Below are 16,596 nucleotides of genomic sequence, written 5' to 3'. Positions count from 1 at the left end.
GCTGGTATCGTGCGTTCTATACTTTCCACATGCTTCCATTTTATTCTCTGCTATCTCTGGCCTCTACCTTTCTCATCTGTCACCTTCATCGGGGCAGACATTCATGTTGTTTAATGTCCAATCTTAATTCTCATCCCTGCAAGACATTCCTCAGTCTTTGGTCACATTAGCAAAGGAGCCTTTCCTTGCTTTTTCTCGAAGTCTGTAATAGACTTCATTTTCTTTGTGATTTGCTGTATCATTCCGTTCGCTTTTTGTTCTTCTTGCCTTAAAGATGCGCTTGAGGCTTTTGACCCTCACTGGTGGGAGAGCCAGTTCAGCCCCTCCTCGCATCTGTGTTGGAGCAGTGCAGCTGTGGGGAGAGCCGAATGCTCGGGGAGCTACGCTAGCATTTGCCCTCAAGCTAGGCTCAGGCCAGGGTGAGAGCCTGAAGCTTCGGGGGAGACAGTGACCCTGTTGTCCATGTCCTGTGTCTCTTCACCCCTTCGTGTTCACCCCTCTCCTTTCATAAGATATACCTTCATTTATGAATGCCAGTGGACAGGTGGCCGTGGTTATCATGCTCGGGATTTCCCTCAGCCTAGTAAGTCCTCAGATGTTTGCTGATTGATTGAATTGACTGGGACATTCTTCGTTTGTACAGTGATACTCCTACAAGATAAAAGGCAGAGGCTCTCAATTCTGAGGCTGGACTTCAGATGCCAGCCTGTTGCACACACGGTTCTTTTATTCTGCCCTTCCACCCCCTTTATTTTGTTCTTTGACTGAGGTTTCCTTTTCCATCTTTTCTTCCCTTTACAGTAACTTGTGCATGGTGGACACTTAGTGACTGTTTAAGTGCCAGAGTAATGTCTTCTTTCTTTTCTTCTGAATGATAATTAGAAAGAAATTGAAATTTCCCTAGGCTTTTGTAGGGAAGCAGCCACAAGACAGTTAGAACTCCAGCTCTGATAGAAGACCTGTGTTGTCTGCTAGAGGAGATTTTCAGGGGTAGAAAGAGTACCTGCGAGTGGAAAGACGTAGAATTTTAGGCAGGCTCCACCTCTCCATCACTGTGTGACCGTGGCTTGTCACTGTGCTTCGCGCAGCCGGATTCTCAGCTGTAACCTATCAGCAAAGGTGATCTCTCAGGTCCTCTTCAACTCAGTGTTGTCCCTCAGGTTCAAGTGCACATCCTTTGGTCACTCTGCCGGCTTTTAGCAGTAGGGTGGAGCACAGTGAGAGGGTGATCAGTGACCTCGCGGTCCTTCATACAGAGGAGCAGCTGCCTCCGAGAAAAGGTTGGGTGAGTGGGGAGTCACAGAACTCTGGATGTGGATTCCAGCTCTGCCACGTCCTAGCTCTGAGGCCTTGGACAAATGGGTTGACCTCTAAACTTTGGTTGTCTTTTTTTTTTCTTTTTTAGGATTTTATTTATTTGGCAGAGAGAGAGAATACAAGCAGGGGGAGGGGCAGAGGGAGAGAGAGAAGCAGACTCCCCACTGAGCTGGGAGCCCGATGTGGGGCTCAATCCCAGGACCCCGGGATCATGACCTGAGCTGAAGGCAGACGCTTAACTGACTGAGCCACCCAGGCGCGTCTAAACTTTGGTTGTCTCATCTGTAAAATGGAAATGACACTTCCCTTTTGGGGTTATTATAAAGACAAAACAAAGTACGTAAAGTGCCTCGCTACATCTCTACGAGCTGCTCAGTGCTCCCAGCTTCCTTTGTCGTTCTGGTGCAGCTTTTAGGGTAGCCAGGCAGTCCTTCTCCTGAGGGCGTCCTCCTTGCCATCTGTCCCGGAAGGAGTCCCCCTAACAGACCAGAGTGTTGGCCCCGTCATAGACCTCACTTGAGGGGAAGCTGGAGTAGACGTTTTCTGACGGAGACCAAGTAAGCTGTTGGGCGTGAGGGAGCCGCTTGCATGTGGCCGGTAGGAAGCTTGGCCCGCTTCCCGCAATATTATCTATTATCAGCACTGAAGAGGGTGTGAAATTGATTAGCACTGACGGAGAGTAATCGCCGCAGCCGCTCTCCCCCCGCCTTCACAGAGCTCCTGTGTGCCACGGGCACCGGGGCTCCTGCCATTCCCTGACAAACATCTGTCTCCTTGATGCCAAGGCCGTTTTGCTGGGCACTGGCAAACATTCCAAGGCCATTAGTGCTCAGCAGCCTCAGTGTTGCTCAGAGAGACAGGGCAGGGTGGGGGGTGAGGGATGCATTCGTGAGCAGTGCTCTCTGCCAGCACTCGGGCTCCGTCCTGGCAGATGCAGCCGCCTGGCAGGTGTAAAGTGACTTGGAGCAAAACGACCTCCTCTTCAGCTCTCCTTCATGCACTGCTCTCTCTTAAGTCATAAACAATTTGTTGCCTCACCCCACCCCATCTCCATTAAACTTGGATGTCCTACACCCATTGGGAACTCAGCAAATATTTGTTGACTCGAATTGAATGCTTATTTCTCAGGCATTTGATGACATTGACTGTCAGATCAGTAATGAATAAATATCTCCCACACTTCCACACTTCACCAAGTCTGCAACAAAAAAGACCTTAGATAACAGGGCCAGGTACTGCCCCAGATAATGCGGGTCAGGTATTGACAGTTTTAGTGTCTCAGAGCCCGCATCTTCCCTGTACACTTCAGACTTCCACGGGCACAGTGCAAATGGCCATGGTTTGCAGTTGACCAGGACTTACTGGAGAGAATCCAGTCACTTGGCAAATATTTCTCAGGCGCCTGCTCTGTGCGAGGCACCAGGCCAGCCACTGGCAGGGGGTGAGAGTTGGAAGTGCTTGTGGAAGAAGGGGCCCCAGGAGCAGTGCTGCTGACGAGGGCTAGAGACGCCCAGGGAGCAGGGAGCAGTCGACTGCGGCCGGGGGCACCCTCAGCTGTTGTGCACGAGGCAAGGTTCGAGCTGCACGTTTAAGGTAGAGATATATCAGGCATTTTCAGCTGAAGAGGAGCAGGAGCAAAGGGGAGGGGCAGAGGGAGCCAAGTTTGGGGGGCGAGTAGGAAGTTCAACCCCAGGAGCAGAGGATGAGAAGGGAGAGCGTGGGCTCTAGAGCCCGGCTTCTTTCTGCTTTCTGAATACAGACAAATAGCTTGACTTCTTAGCCTTATTTCCTTCCTCAGTGGTGTTTTCTTTCTAAGGTGTGTGTCCCAACCTGTGTACTTTGGGGAATTACAGAAGGTGGGATTTGGTGACCTAACACCCGAGAGCTGTTTCACAGGGCTTGGCATATAGCTGGCAGCCAGAGAACCTTTTGTTGTCTGTTTCTGGACTGTCTGCACCCCCATCACCCCTGTCTGCACCCACATACACACACTTTCTAACTCCCCTAGGACTGCAGCATTCTGCATGATTTGGGTGCCCCTGTTTCTTTAGCGTCCTCTCCTGCACCTATGCACGCCTTCCTGCCTTAGCGCCTTTGCACTTGCTTCTCCCCACTATCCTGGCTCTTCTCCTGCTGGCACTTCCCTCCACCTTTAGGTCACAACCTAAATGTCACCTCCTCAGAGAGTTTTCAGTGATCACCATATGTAAAGTAGCATCACCCCCATCTCCAGGGCCCCTTCATAACCTCTCAGTATTTGTTTACTCTGTCTCTGGGGCTGTAATCTCTTGTTCATCATAGTCTCAGGACTTACATAATGACTGACATGCACTAAATGAAGAAGCATCGCTCATGAGATGAAGTTAACATTTGTCCCTGGGTATTATGGAAGATTGAAGGTCCCGGGGTTTTTTCTACATTGTTCCTTTGCTCTCATTTTTAACCCTCTTTTTTTTGTTTGTTCTATGATTTGCCCCATCATCAAAAATATCTCAGGACATCTATGTAGATTCTGTGGCCTACCTGTGGCAGTGTTCAGCAAGGTGGAACACTATTTAGAAGAGGCTACAGGACAGCTCAGAATTCTACACACATTTAGTTGGGATCACATTACTGCAGTAATCTATGACTGGCAAAGACTTCCACATCTGGGGCAGTGGTCCCCTGCTTTCATGTTGTCTTCAGTGACTGCTCGATTCCAGGGCCACAGTGTATCTAGACATGCCCTTGGGGCTCCTGGTTAACAAGATTTGACCTGAACTTTTAAAGGGCACGTAATTCTTAGAGTCTTCTAGTGAGCAGCAGTTCTCCATGATCTGTAAATATCCAGGATGCTTGTCTCAGCAGATTTCACCTGACTCCCCAAACAACACCGAGCCCAGAAAATACCAAGGTCCCTGTTTTTGGGAAGATGTCCTGACTTCTCGTTGGTTCTTTCTGGCTTCTCTCGGTTAAATGTACAGAGATGCCTGGCTTCTGGCTTTCAGAAGTGAGACATAATTATATAGGTACTGGCAGGGATTTTAAAAGAGGGAGGAGAGCCTTGAAGAGAGGTTTCCCTTTTTTAGTTCCTGGGAAAATTATACTCAGCAGGTTTATTCAATAAAGTGTTCTCAGCACATACTTTGCACTGTAATGACTTACAAATTGCATGCTAATTTTGCCACAGTTAAATCATTCTAGGCTTTATCCTGGAAAGAGAAAGATGGACTCCTTGTAATGAAACAGTATCCACAGGACTTGATGTCTGAAACAGACTTGCACTATTTCCTTAGCATCTGAAACTCATTTAAAGATCTATACAGGAGGGGGTGGAGCACAGGAATGGATGCGTGGGGTACGTGATCCGAAGGCACTGGGTAAGGATGGAGACAGGAGAAATAGGAGACTGCCATTGATTCCTCTGCTAACTGTGCTGGAGGCTTCTGGGGAGTGCTTTAAAAAGAGAGAATCTTGCTGAGAGTACCTCTCAGCTGTTCTTTAAGCCAGTCGTTCCCAGACTTTCTGTGTCCAAGAATTTGCCAGAACACAGCTGATAGCCAGTAGGAGCCAGTGATGGTGGGGGAGGGTGTGTCCTGTTGCTTTTTCCTCTCCTTTAGACATCCACTGATGTAGCCATATGCACATTCACCCTCTGTGGCCCCCTTCCTGCCCCCTTCCCAGTCAGTCATCCTTTCTGCCAGCAGAGGAGAAATTAGAGGAGCTCAGTTCTGGTCCTGTGCTTCTGCCACTTACCTTGCAGTGTGGCCCCGCATGCTCTGGCTTTTGTCATCTTCCCTGCCCTCCTGTTCCAGTGGGGTTCATAGGCTCTCCAGTGCCATCCTCATGGGCTTGCTACAGGCCTGGTAGGATCAGGGCTGTGCATCGGGGACTCCTAAGTTTCTGCTGACTCTCAGAGCCCCTCCCACAGGACATCACCCGTGGCTCAGTCACGAGTCCAAAGCCTGGTCTCTGGCCCTAACCATGTAACATCCCCTCCCCTCCTTGACTGCACCAGGGCCAGTCACCAGTTTCTCTTATTTCCTCCTTTCTCTCCTGGTCCTACCATGGGTCCATCTGGTAAGTTTTACCTCTGATCTCTGTGCAGCCTCTTCATGTTCCGCTGTCCTCAATACCACTGTGAACACAGGGACAGCCAGCATCTTTTCTTCTTGTAGGAGTGCAGTGCCCTTCTCACTAACTGGTTTCCCTGTCCCTAGGTTTGTCTTTTCCGATCCATTTCCTACACAGTAACCAATGATTTTTCTAAACTGAAAATGCAACTGTGCCGCGCCCCTACCCACCCAGTACACACTGGCTCTGTGTTACCTGCAGGATGTGCTCTAAAGTCTTGCCAGGCCTTGCCAGGCCTCTCCCACTGGGGCCTTCCTGGCACCCCCCCGCCGCCCCCAGCTGCATATCTCACTTCTCCTTCCCTTGTGACATGCAAAAGCAGCTCTGTACTACCTGTGCCTTCCTCATCCTTCTCTCCTTTATCCAGAACACCTCTCTGTGCCATTTTTCCCACAGCCTTCTCCTGCAGCTGTCTAATTCCTCTGCATCCTCAAGAGCTTTGGCAGAAAAGTCTATCAATAGATGCATGTCGAGTGTGTACCATGTGCCAAGCGTGCTGCTTAGTGTTGCCGTGCCACTGCCTGCAGAAAGCCTCCCCTGCTCTCCCGGCCCCCGTGGCTCCCCGTGCTCCCTGTACATGGCAGCCTGCATGCCATAGACCCAAATCTTGCCTCTCCTTCAGTTTCCTCATCAAGAAAAGGAAGAGAATGTATTACCATAATACCTATCTTGAAGGGTTGCAGGGAAGATGAAATAGATCAGTATATAGAAATCACTTAGAATAGTTTCTGGCACAAGGAAGTACGCCATAAGTGGTAGCTATTATCGTAAGTGTTTTTGGCCTGTATACTTGTCTCTCTCCCACTAAAGCTGAGTCTCCACAAGCAGGGCCTGATTGTCTTTCCTCGGCACCCCCAACAGGATTGTTATTTTCTGGCCTCAAGTTCTTGTATCTGCTGTCACGGAAGCTCTGGTTCTTTCAAGGCTGGCTTATAGGTTGTCAAGATTCAAATGAGCAGTCATGGGTTTTTTTTTTTTTTTTCAGTAAATTTAGAAATGGGAGACACACCCATCACAGAGGCATCATGGTAGCTAGAAAGAGCATGAATCCTGAGGTCATATGGCCCAGGGTTAAATCTCAGCTCAGCCACACATGAACTCTGTTTTGGGGAAGATGGCTTGCCCTGTGTGTGTTTTAGTTTTCAAGGTAATTTTACCAGAGGGTCATTTTGAAGATTAATGAGATTGTTTGTAGCAACTAGTCACATGCTTATGTGCTAGGGTTGGCCTAACACATAGTCAGTTCTCCTATGTGGGCAAAGTTCTGGTCTGAGATTCTTGGATCCTTATCAGAGTGCTGTCAGTTAGTTATGCATTCTCCCTCCTCCCCCCCAAAAAAATCCCTTTTATTATTTCTTCAGCCTCGGTTTCCCCAGCTAAAAATGACTGGCCATCTCTAGGATCCTTCTCAAATGGTCTGCCCTATTTTAGAAGCTCTTAGAGGAAAGTTTTATTTGCTGGTGTTTGTGCCCACCGCCACCCCCCCCAACTCACACATCTCCACTTAGCTGTCTCTCCCATGGCCTAAACTCTTCCCTTGCTTTTGAAGAAAAAAGAGATGGACCTTTTGTAAATGGTAGGGCCGTTCTTGCCCATGACTACATAAAGTAACTGTGACCCATCAGGGCTCTGAGTCACGTCCTCTCTTATTAAGGCAAGAGGGATTCTTATTGGCTTCATAGCAGCTTCTTTTATGACTGTCTCCTTGCATCAGCGAGGGGCAGCTCGCTGCCTGTCAGGGGCAGATTAGAAATGGCATCCACATGCTCATTTGGAAGCTTGTGACTTGCCTGCTGAGAGAGATAGAGGCGCGTGGAAAGGTGGTGATTCCATAGTGCTCCTGACGACAGATTAACATTTAAAGTGAGGATGTGGCTGGGGGAGGGGAAAACAACACACAACCCTGCAGAAATGGCACCTTGACACCACACGTACCACCTCCTTGTGTATCTTTGGAGATGAATCTGTTTGTTTTAGCAGCCCCCAAGCAGGCTTATGCTGCCGTGAATTGCAATCTGTTCTACTTAACGCGCCATTCACTGAATTACCATCGAGGTTTTTATTCTAGCCCTCTCTTATGGAATGAGCAACACAAAACCTTTCCGATCTTCTTCTCTTTTTTTGACTTTCCCAAATTGCATGTGGAATTTGCTGGCCTAGCTGTAGATTCTCTCCCTCTCTCTCCCTCTCTCTCTCTCTCACACACACACACACACACACCTGCCCTTTTTTTTTTTTTAGGATTTATTTATTTGAGAGAGAGAGAGCGCTTGCGAGCGAGAGAGCACAAGTGAGGGGAGCGGCAGAGGGAGAGGGAGAAGCAGGCTCCACACTGAGCAGGGAGCCCGATGAGGGACTCATTCCCAAGACCCTGTGATCATGACGTGAGCCCAAGGCAGACAATTAACCATTTAAACGACTGAGCCACCCAGGTGCTCCTTGCCCTTTTTTTTTTTTTTAAGTTTCTTTAATTTACAAGGAAAAGACAGGCCCAGGAAGCCACAAGAGGACCTCACGTTTAATACAGCTGGTTTGCATTAGACCCTAGATATGGCATGAAGAAAAAAATGCTATTTGTTCATATGCTAATACTGGAAAAGGTCTATAAAACAAACTTTTTCCTTCTTTGGACTATGAAAGGAATCACAGCCTTGGAGCCAAACTTTGTGGATTTTCTCCTATCTCCAGCTCCTACTCAACCATGAGCTTTGTGGCCTTTCAAGATATTTCACCTCCAGAAGCCTCCCTTTCCCATCTGAAAAGTGGAGCAGTCAAAATTTCCAGCTCCTCATGAGGAAGAGTAAGAAATCCATGAAAGTGCTTAGCCCAGCGTCTGGTACACAGTGAGGACTCGGGAAAGGTTGCTGTTGTCATTATCCGTGTATTGCTTCCCATCTCTTGCCAGAGTGAAAGGACAAATAGGAAAAGGTCTCGGACGAGGAAATCACGTTCCACCAGAGTCTTTAACCGAAACTCAGTGACAGTCATTTGACATCTGTCTCAATTTTTCCATCTGTGAAATCTGAGAATGATATCTGAAATGTACATGCCCAACACAGGGCATATACAGCAAGTGAGGTTAATGAAGAAGTGCTTTCAAAAGTAGCAAGCACTCCTGTGGCTGTTGCGTTGTCGTTGCTTCACAAAGAAGACAGTCACCTTCTCTCTCCTCAGAGGTGAGAGTTGAATGAATTAATTTGTGAAAGACTTCCTTTAAATCTTAACTCTCCTGTCTCATTTCAGGTACAGTTTAATGTACTGTACAGATTTCCATTCTGAAATTTTTTAAAGTAAGATGTATTTACAATAGTTTAGGAAGTTACTGGATTTTTGGAATTTCTCTTTAATAACTGTTAATTGTATTGCCATTTGAAGAGCACCCGATTTACACGTCCAGGTTGTTTCAGGATGGCCTGTCTAATGTAGCAGCAGATCCAGGCTCGTCTCTTTGTCACTGGGAAGTCTAATTTATTGTGAGAGGATGAGCTCATTGTCAGTGCTGACCGCTGTGTCGTGTCAGGGTGACACTTCATGTCTCCTACCTGAGGCCGTTGTCGCGGTGGCTCTTCTGACTGTCTGGGAGCACCACCAGTCAACAGCTTCAGTCCATCCATATATACACCCAGATACAGGCAGAAATGCATCCTGTGGGGTGATGGAGGTGCCTCAGTCCTAGATTTGCCTTGCGTTATCAAAGCTAAAAGGAACCTTTTAGAGCACAGGATCAGGGAAGACAGGTGAGGCCCCCTGCCACTCCGCACCCTGCAGTCAGCGCAGAGACAGCTAACTGGTCTCAGGGCGTCTCACGCACAAGCTCCAGTCGGCCCCACAACCCTTTTCCTTGTAGAACACTTGGCAGCCACTGCAGTGAGTTAGAGCGGGCGCTGCGAGTGAAACCTGTTTCCCTTCCCTGATCCAGGGCAGGCTTCTCATTTCCAAGCAAGGAAGCTGAGGCCACAAAAAGTTAGATGACCTGCCTAAGGACACTAGTAAGTTAGTGTTAGTTGGTTTGGTACTCTGTCCCGTCTTGGCAGAGAAACCTGTTCATAGAAGTAATACGTCGTCATTCAGAAAACTCCCAATGTCTAATTAAAGGCTTCTTGTAAAGTCAGAGGGTCTCTTAAGAGGAAAAGAAGGCAAGGGAGGTTGGGTATCGTTTTAGAATGAGGTATTTGTAGCCTGCTGTACCCATGTTACTAAGCTTCGTACCCACATGCCAAGGATGTGGAGCCGCAGGTTTAATCTCTGCATGGGCCAGCCACTCTTTTCTTTGTCTAGTCACTTTGAAGCACGACTTATTGGTCAGTTGGGTAGAAGTCATTCCCTCCCTACCGCTAGTGAAGCAAGTCCACTTGTGTGCTACTAGTACGTAACCATCAGTGTTCTAAATCAGACTCCTTCGGTTCTTCCAGAGCCTTCTATGAGGGAAATAATAGGGTTGGGAGAAGCTCGTGATGATCCTAGAATGTTTATGTTACTTTTATATTACTTTAAAGACTGAATCCTAGCCAGATGATCATGAGTTGGGTTGTACCGGCAGCTATCTTGGAGTCAGACACCCGAAGAAGTTTTTCCGAGGTTAGTTCTACTCCCTTATCTCCAGATCAGTTTTTTTACCTGGTGTCTTAGAATCCCAGAGAAGGAGCCAGAAATTCATTAATCCATTTATAATAAAGGTGATATGTGATCCTGCTTCTTCTTAAGACAGACCAAAACTTGAGAAGATGTTCCTACAAGAACTGTCCCCAACTTTCTTATTTTCCGTCATCACGATACATAACCATCCTACTTCGTTCATTTCCCTTTAAACACAGAGTGCACGTTTGTGCTCAACTTTTCTGAATCCCGTCAGCAGTAAATATTCCCTGCCACAGAGTTGTAACAGGCTAGATAAGGTGCTATCCTGACAGCAGTCACCTTCTCTGCTTGCTGGTTTCTATGATGCTTCTAAAACTGTCAGGGCAGAGACTTCGTCTTAGAAGCCAATCTCTGTTTCATCTTTGTGCATGTTCAGCACAGCGATGGTGATGCCTTTCTTGGAGATGAGCTAAAGTCGTATCTCAGATCTACATTTGAAATTTTCACTTTCAAATCATCTGGCCGTATATCTAAAAGTAGGATGTTGAATTGAACGTTGTCAGAGTCTTGAAGTTCTAAGGAAGGAGGAAAAAATGGAGTTTGGCATTGCTCTCTTGAGTCCATCCTTTCTGGATGACAGTGTTCAGAGAAACGGGAAGGTACAGTACGTACCTGCCTGGTTAAATGAAGATCAGATTGTGGGGGAGAGTATGAAAAAGGAGAAATCACCAGGGCACTTCTGACCTATTTGAAGAAACTTATTTCGCTGTGCTCCATTCTTGAGCCCCTACCACTCTTACTTAGCATCTGCCTTGTTCTCGCAGACAGCTCCGAAATCTGCACCCAGACAAACATGGAGGTATGAAAAGAACACGGACTTGGGTTTGAATCCCGGTTCTGCCACCCGCTAGCCTTGCGGGGGCTGCTCTGCCGAGTCCCGTTTCCTCACCTGAAATGGGGGGAGTAACCATGGCCATTTGTGAGAAGCACAGGAATTTGAAAGCACTTGGCCTCGGTCTGACACGTGACAAGCCCTCAGTACACACGGGCTGCTCCCCCTCGGTGGATAGATGGTGGCAGCACTGGTTTTTATTCAGACTGCCTCACACACTGCCTCATATGTAGCAATCCATCAAAAATAATATGATCTGCTGATAGCCGGGATCTTTATAAGCAAAAGAACCTTCCTCCTTGCTAGCCTTCCTTTCAGTGGTGCTGATGTTCCACTGTTGCTCTCTCTCACCCTAGCCAAGTTTTCTAGTCCGTGATCCATGCTGTTACTCCTTCTGCTTAGAATGTCCTTTCCAGCCTGTCAGACCCCTTCAGAGTCCAGCTCAAATGTACATTTCCTTTGAAGTCTTTTGACCTCCCCCGCCGCCCAGACAGACGTAGTGTGTCCTTCTGGGTGCCCACAGCATGCGGTACAGTTTGAGAGGCCCTTGATCATAGGCATTACTACATTTCTAAAAACTAATAATTTGGCAGCGTTATTAGGCTATAATCTCCTTGATTATGTGGCCTCTTATTTATCTTTGCCACCCCCAGCACATCATACAATACCTGGCCCACAGTTTGGTGTTCAGGAAATCTTTATCAGGCGGACGAATGAAATGTGTTCCACTCCCAGTTTCCATGCTTGCAAACCTCTGAGGGTTTCGTCACTTCTTCTCTCCTCCGTCTGATTACTCCTCACAGAGGCTGATGCTGTGGCCTCCCAGCCGTGCGCTCTGCTTGCCTCTCAGCGCTGCGGGCCAGCGCGTCCGTCACGCCGGAGGTGCATATTCCCGTTCGTGACATTTCCCTGCGCTGCAGCCCGCAGCTCATCATGTCTCGCTTCTCCGGCCAGCGTTCAGGCGCCGGCAGCTGGCCCTCCACGGTCCTGTCCCGCACCACGTCTGATGCTCCCCCTGCTCCCGGTCCACAGGCGCCGTAGCATGCACAGCTCATTAAGCAGCGCTGCACTTCTGCCTGCATTTCTCAGTCCTGTTTGACAAATGCTTTCCAAGGGCCTACTGTGCTCGAAGTACTACGCAAGGTACTTTGTAGGGTACAAAGAAGAGTGAAACACACCTCTTGCTTTCAAGGAGCCTACACAGGAAAGAGGCACACGTCGGAATAACTGCTGTAAGGCAGGTCATGGGAGGTGCCGTAAAAGAGGTATAAATCCAAGTCTTGGGGGTTTTCAGGACTGAAAAGTCCTAGTATCTAGTTGGAAAAGTTTACAAGTTGGAAAACTGAGAAGTTTTCAAAGCTCTCAGGAAAAGTTTTGAAAGGAGTATCACATTTTAGACTTTTAACTATATTATGATAGAGATTGAGGGGTGGGGAAAGTACCAGCATCACAAGCAAAGGTGAGGAGACAGCAGAGGGCAGGCCTGTCTGTTCTCTGTGCAAGGTGGGCGGGGTGGAGGGGCTGGGGAGCAGAGAGCAATGAGCAGCAGGAGGCCTCAGACCCCTGGAAGGGCTCCTCCTTAAGGCCTTCATTCTGCTGTCTCTCGGGACCTGGAAAGGTTACCCGGGAGTCACTTCTTCCCAGATGCCCTCCCATCCTAGCCAGTCGTGATCAGCACCCACCACCTGTCATTATCTTTAATACCCCTTACTCTCCGGTCATTTCCTGTATCCCTGTGGCCTCCCAGACAGTTGGCCCCTTCATGACAAAGACCCGGGCATCCCCTTACCTCCATTTTCATTCTTTTTCTGCCTGAAGTCAGTGCTTAGAAGGGCATCTTTGCCGCTGGGCGCTTAGCTGGTCTGGTGTTATGTTAATCATTTCCACCTCAGAGGTGAATCAGACAGGATTCCTGTCCCCAGGGAGTCCATATTCTAGTAACTGGGGATCACGTAATTATGAGCAACTTACTTAACCTCTGTGTGCTTTGGATTTTGATTGGTACAATGGGATTAATAATCCCCTCCCTGCTCTCTTTAAATGTGGTAGTCAGGACCATGTATATAATGACACTTTAAACTCTACAGCATTATAGAAATGTAAAGTATTAGCAGCAAATGCTTTTTGCATGAGTGGAACTCAGGAGTAATTTTGCTTCCTGTGCCCCCACTGCTGAACACTTAGGAGTTCTGCAGCAGGAAGTTACGATTATGAGTAAATGAGAAACTAAAGAGACCCTTCTATTTTTAAACTCCTCGGACATCAGTCCAGTGCTCCATGACTACCTCGTGAACGTTAACACTATTACCAGATTACCAAGGAATTTGCTACTAAATGAAGCTAGGAATTAGCAGTGGTGATTGGCCAGACAGTGCAGCCCTCCTTTGCCTCAGACAGAGGCCTTTAAGAGCAAGATGAAAAGTAGCCTTGTGTTGCTACAGGCTGGCCCCTTGGGCAAATAAAGAAGTGCATTATCTGTGTCTAAACAGTCTCTGAAGGATTCTTGTTGGAGATTGATGGCCAAGTGGTAAGTCCTTCAAGTTTGGGAGAGTGGAAAGCAGGGTCCCAGGGGCTTCTATCAGTGACGGGAGCCCGAGTTGTCAGAGGGAACCATGGCCATAAAACTACTGACGGAATTAAGAAATGGATTGTTGTCGTCAAAAGCATGTGTCAAGCACCTGTCTTCTCAAGCCAGTCATGCGGAACGAGTCCCTCACCCAGTTCTTATTCCTGAGAGCCGACAGCCCAAAACAGAGATGTCTTTTCCCTTTCGTTCAATGCATGGATGTTTACTGAGTGGGGACATGAAGACAGAATTCAGTCCCTGCCTTTCCGGAGTTCATACTCCACCCTTAGGAAATGAAAGGAGTTGTAGATGGGAGTTAGCACCAGGGGGAATGATGGTGGAGATCAGTGTGAGCATGGTGTGCAAGAGGGGTCGTGTGGAGGAGAGGCGTGCTGAGGCGCTCAGGAATTTCGGAAAGGAGCAGAGTCAGCCTTCACTAATCAGGAAAGGCATAGTAGAGGTCGCATGAAAGCAGTGCGGCCCTCAGAGATACCCTAGGATCCCAAGGAAGGAAGGCAGTGAAGGCCCAGAGATGGGGAGGGGAGCTCTGGCGGCAGAGGCGGTAATAACCCGCCAGTCAGGGAGCTCAGGGGTGGTGGTGAAAATGTCCTGCAACAGTTGTGCTGGTCACACAGCTGTGAATATACTAAAAGCCATGGGCAAATTGTATGGTATGTGATTGTATCTCAATAAAGCTGTTTAAAAAAAAGAATCTGCTAAAGAGGAATACATTTGGGGACGGCACATCGGATAGGCCTGGGGTTGCAGTGGTTGAAGAAAAGAGACTCCTGTTGCTCGTTGGGGCATTGGCCTAGCGGAGTACCCACTGGTGAAGCGAAGGGGAAGAGGTGGTGACATTTTGCTACTGATGCAATGTGAGCCCAAAGGGGCACGTGTACGTACGGTGGGTGCCTGTGCCATCAGCCCCACCAAGGCAGCAAGATAGAGTCGTGGAGACAGGAGCACTCTTCCCGAGTTTGACCTGACTGGGAAGGGAAAGAGAGAGCCGTAGGTGTTTTAGAGAGGTGATGTTCAGGGGCCGGAAGCAAAGAGTAAAGAATGAGTGGAAGCAGATGAACTGCTGAGATTTGTGTCCCCGTCAGCTTATTTGTTTAGATTGAATATGTGGATGAGATCATTTTGGCCTTGACTCATTGCTTAGGGAAAAAAAGAAAGGGCTTTAATCTGACTCCCTGGGCCTCTAGTCTATTAAAAATGAAAACATAAGAAAGATACTTTAAAAGATAATGGGAGGAGCAGGAGACACATCACGATGGAACGGTCTTCTGGTGGTGTGGTTGTAGTTCTGTTCTCTCGTGTATTGTGGGCTTACTGGCCAGCTCATTTGTCCCAAATGCTCATTCGCTTGCAGGACATGGTCCGGCGCGGGGAGATCATAGACAACGACACGGAGGACGAGTTCTACCTCCGGCGCTTGGACGCGGGGCTCTTTGTCCTTCAGCACATCTGCTACATCATGGCGGAGATCTGCAACGCCAACGTGCCCCAGGTAGGAGGGGCTGCCCCGGACGGGCCTGTCCATGCTTGCCTCCTTCCTGGCCCCTGCCTGGGCGGAGACTCTGTAAAAGACTTGGATCCACTGTCCTTGACTCCCTGCACTCTGTGTGGCCCCGCTCCATCAGGGGTGGGTGCAAGGTGCACACTTTCTACAGGGTGGGTGCTGGTGTCTGCCAGGACAAACAGTGCCTTTCCTTTCTCTCCGCCCCCCCCCCCCAGATTCGCCAGAGGGTTCACCAGATCCTAAACATGCGGGGGAGCTCCATCAAAATCGTCAGGCACATCATCAAGGGTGAGTTGGGTGCTGCTTGTGTCTGAGGCTCCGGGAGCACTAGGTGATGCTTCTTGCGTCTCTGTCAGTACCCCTGGCAGTTGGTGCACAGCAGTCTCTGCACTGCGGGCTCGAGTCTGTTGTCACGTGCACTGTGTGTCCAGGTCATCTTGTCAGGATACCAAAGACCAGCCTAGGTATTCATTCTGTGCCTCTGACCCTTCAGTTCCAGCACTTAAAAAACACATAACACGCAAGAAGCAGCAGGGCTTAGAAATATTTGTTAAAAATTAAAAAGAAAGAAGACAAAACAAGAAACAAAAAATCCAGTTCCAAACTATGTGTAGTGGAAGGAAATTGCTTTCTTAGGGGAAAAAAAAACCAAGGGCGTAACAGGAAATACCCGGAATTCTGCAAGACAGCAGGAACTGAATCTGAGGCACTGTGATGTAGCAGAAAGAGCATCCCTGCCATCCAGCCTTGCCTTCCCCCAGCTGTGAAAGTGGGATCTAGAACTTTTACACAGGTTCAGGAGATGCTACATAACAGCATCCAGTCTAGCGCCCAGCGGTAGACAGTGCCTGGCGCACAGGGTCCCTCAAAATGCCGTGACATCTTTGGGACCTTCCTCAGCTGGAGTGGCTCCCGAGGCCTGCACTGGTTGGCAGGCTCGCAATCACAAGGGTACCTGAGCTGGACCCCGATGCAGCCGTGCCCGTGGGCCCCTTAGCACAGACTTACACACACGGCAGTAGAGGCCCGTGTTGGACTTCGTAATACGGCTCCTGCCAGAGGTCAGAGAAAGCCAGGGCAGACTGGTAGCTGTGGGCAGATTTTCATTTTCCTGCTCTGGCCCATGTTTGGCCCATTTCTAAGGTGAAGGAATAGGCTAGATTTACTCAAAGTGTTTGCCTGTAAGTGGCTTATAACTCCCATTACAGGTGGAAGATGAAATGTGAAGATAAATGGTACATATAATAAAGTGAAGAGAAGTTAAGAGCCGTGGTCTCTGGGATCCGGCTCCTGGAACTGAATCCTTGCTCTGTTACTTACTGGGTTACCTGGGACAAGATACCCAATTGCTCTGTGACCTCATAGGATGGGTGAGAAGATTAAATAAGATGACAGATTGAAATGTCTGACCCTTAATAAGTTCTCCGTAAATGTTCGCTATTATGAATATTATGAAATATGATGATAATTGTCGTCATCATTATTATAAGTGAGGCATGGCCACAATTTTATGGGAAGTCTCGTGCAAGTGGCATCGAGCTGGGTCTTAGAGGCTGGGACCAGGACATCCCAGAACGAAGGAACAGTGTGTGTGAAGGCATGGGACCG

The 16,596-nt window shown here is 48.4% G+C and overlaps 1 protein-coding gene across 3 annotated transcripts in view; it reads left to right on the top strand.

Moving 5' to 3' along the window:
- The window catches only part of CTNNBL1 (catenin beta like 1), a 158,212-nt gene that overhangs the window by 130,969 nt on the left and 10,647 nt on the right, over window positions 1–16,596 (top strand). For all 3 annotated transcript variants that reach the window (XM_057312532.1, XM_057312530.1, XM_057312531.1), the window contains exons 14-15: window positions 14,839–14,976; window positions 15,204–15,276. In XM_057312532.1, coding sequence (XP_057168515.1) covers window positions 14,839–14,976; window positions 15,204–15,276 — 211 coding nt within the window. The remainder of the gene's footprint in view (window positions 1–14,838; window positions 14,977–15,203; window positions 15,277–16,596) is intronic.

Source organism: Ursus arctos, unplaced genomic scaffold, assembly GCF_023065955.2.
Source record: "Ursus arctos isolate Adak ecotype North America unplaced genomic scaffold, UrsArc2.0 scaffold_16, whole genome shotgun sequence".
Classification (NCBI taxonomy): Eukaryota; Metazoa; Chordata; class Mammalia; order Carnivora; family Ursidae; genus Ursus; species Ursus arctos.
This window is presented reverse-complemented; position numbering and strand designations above follow the sequence as displayed.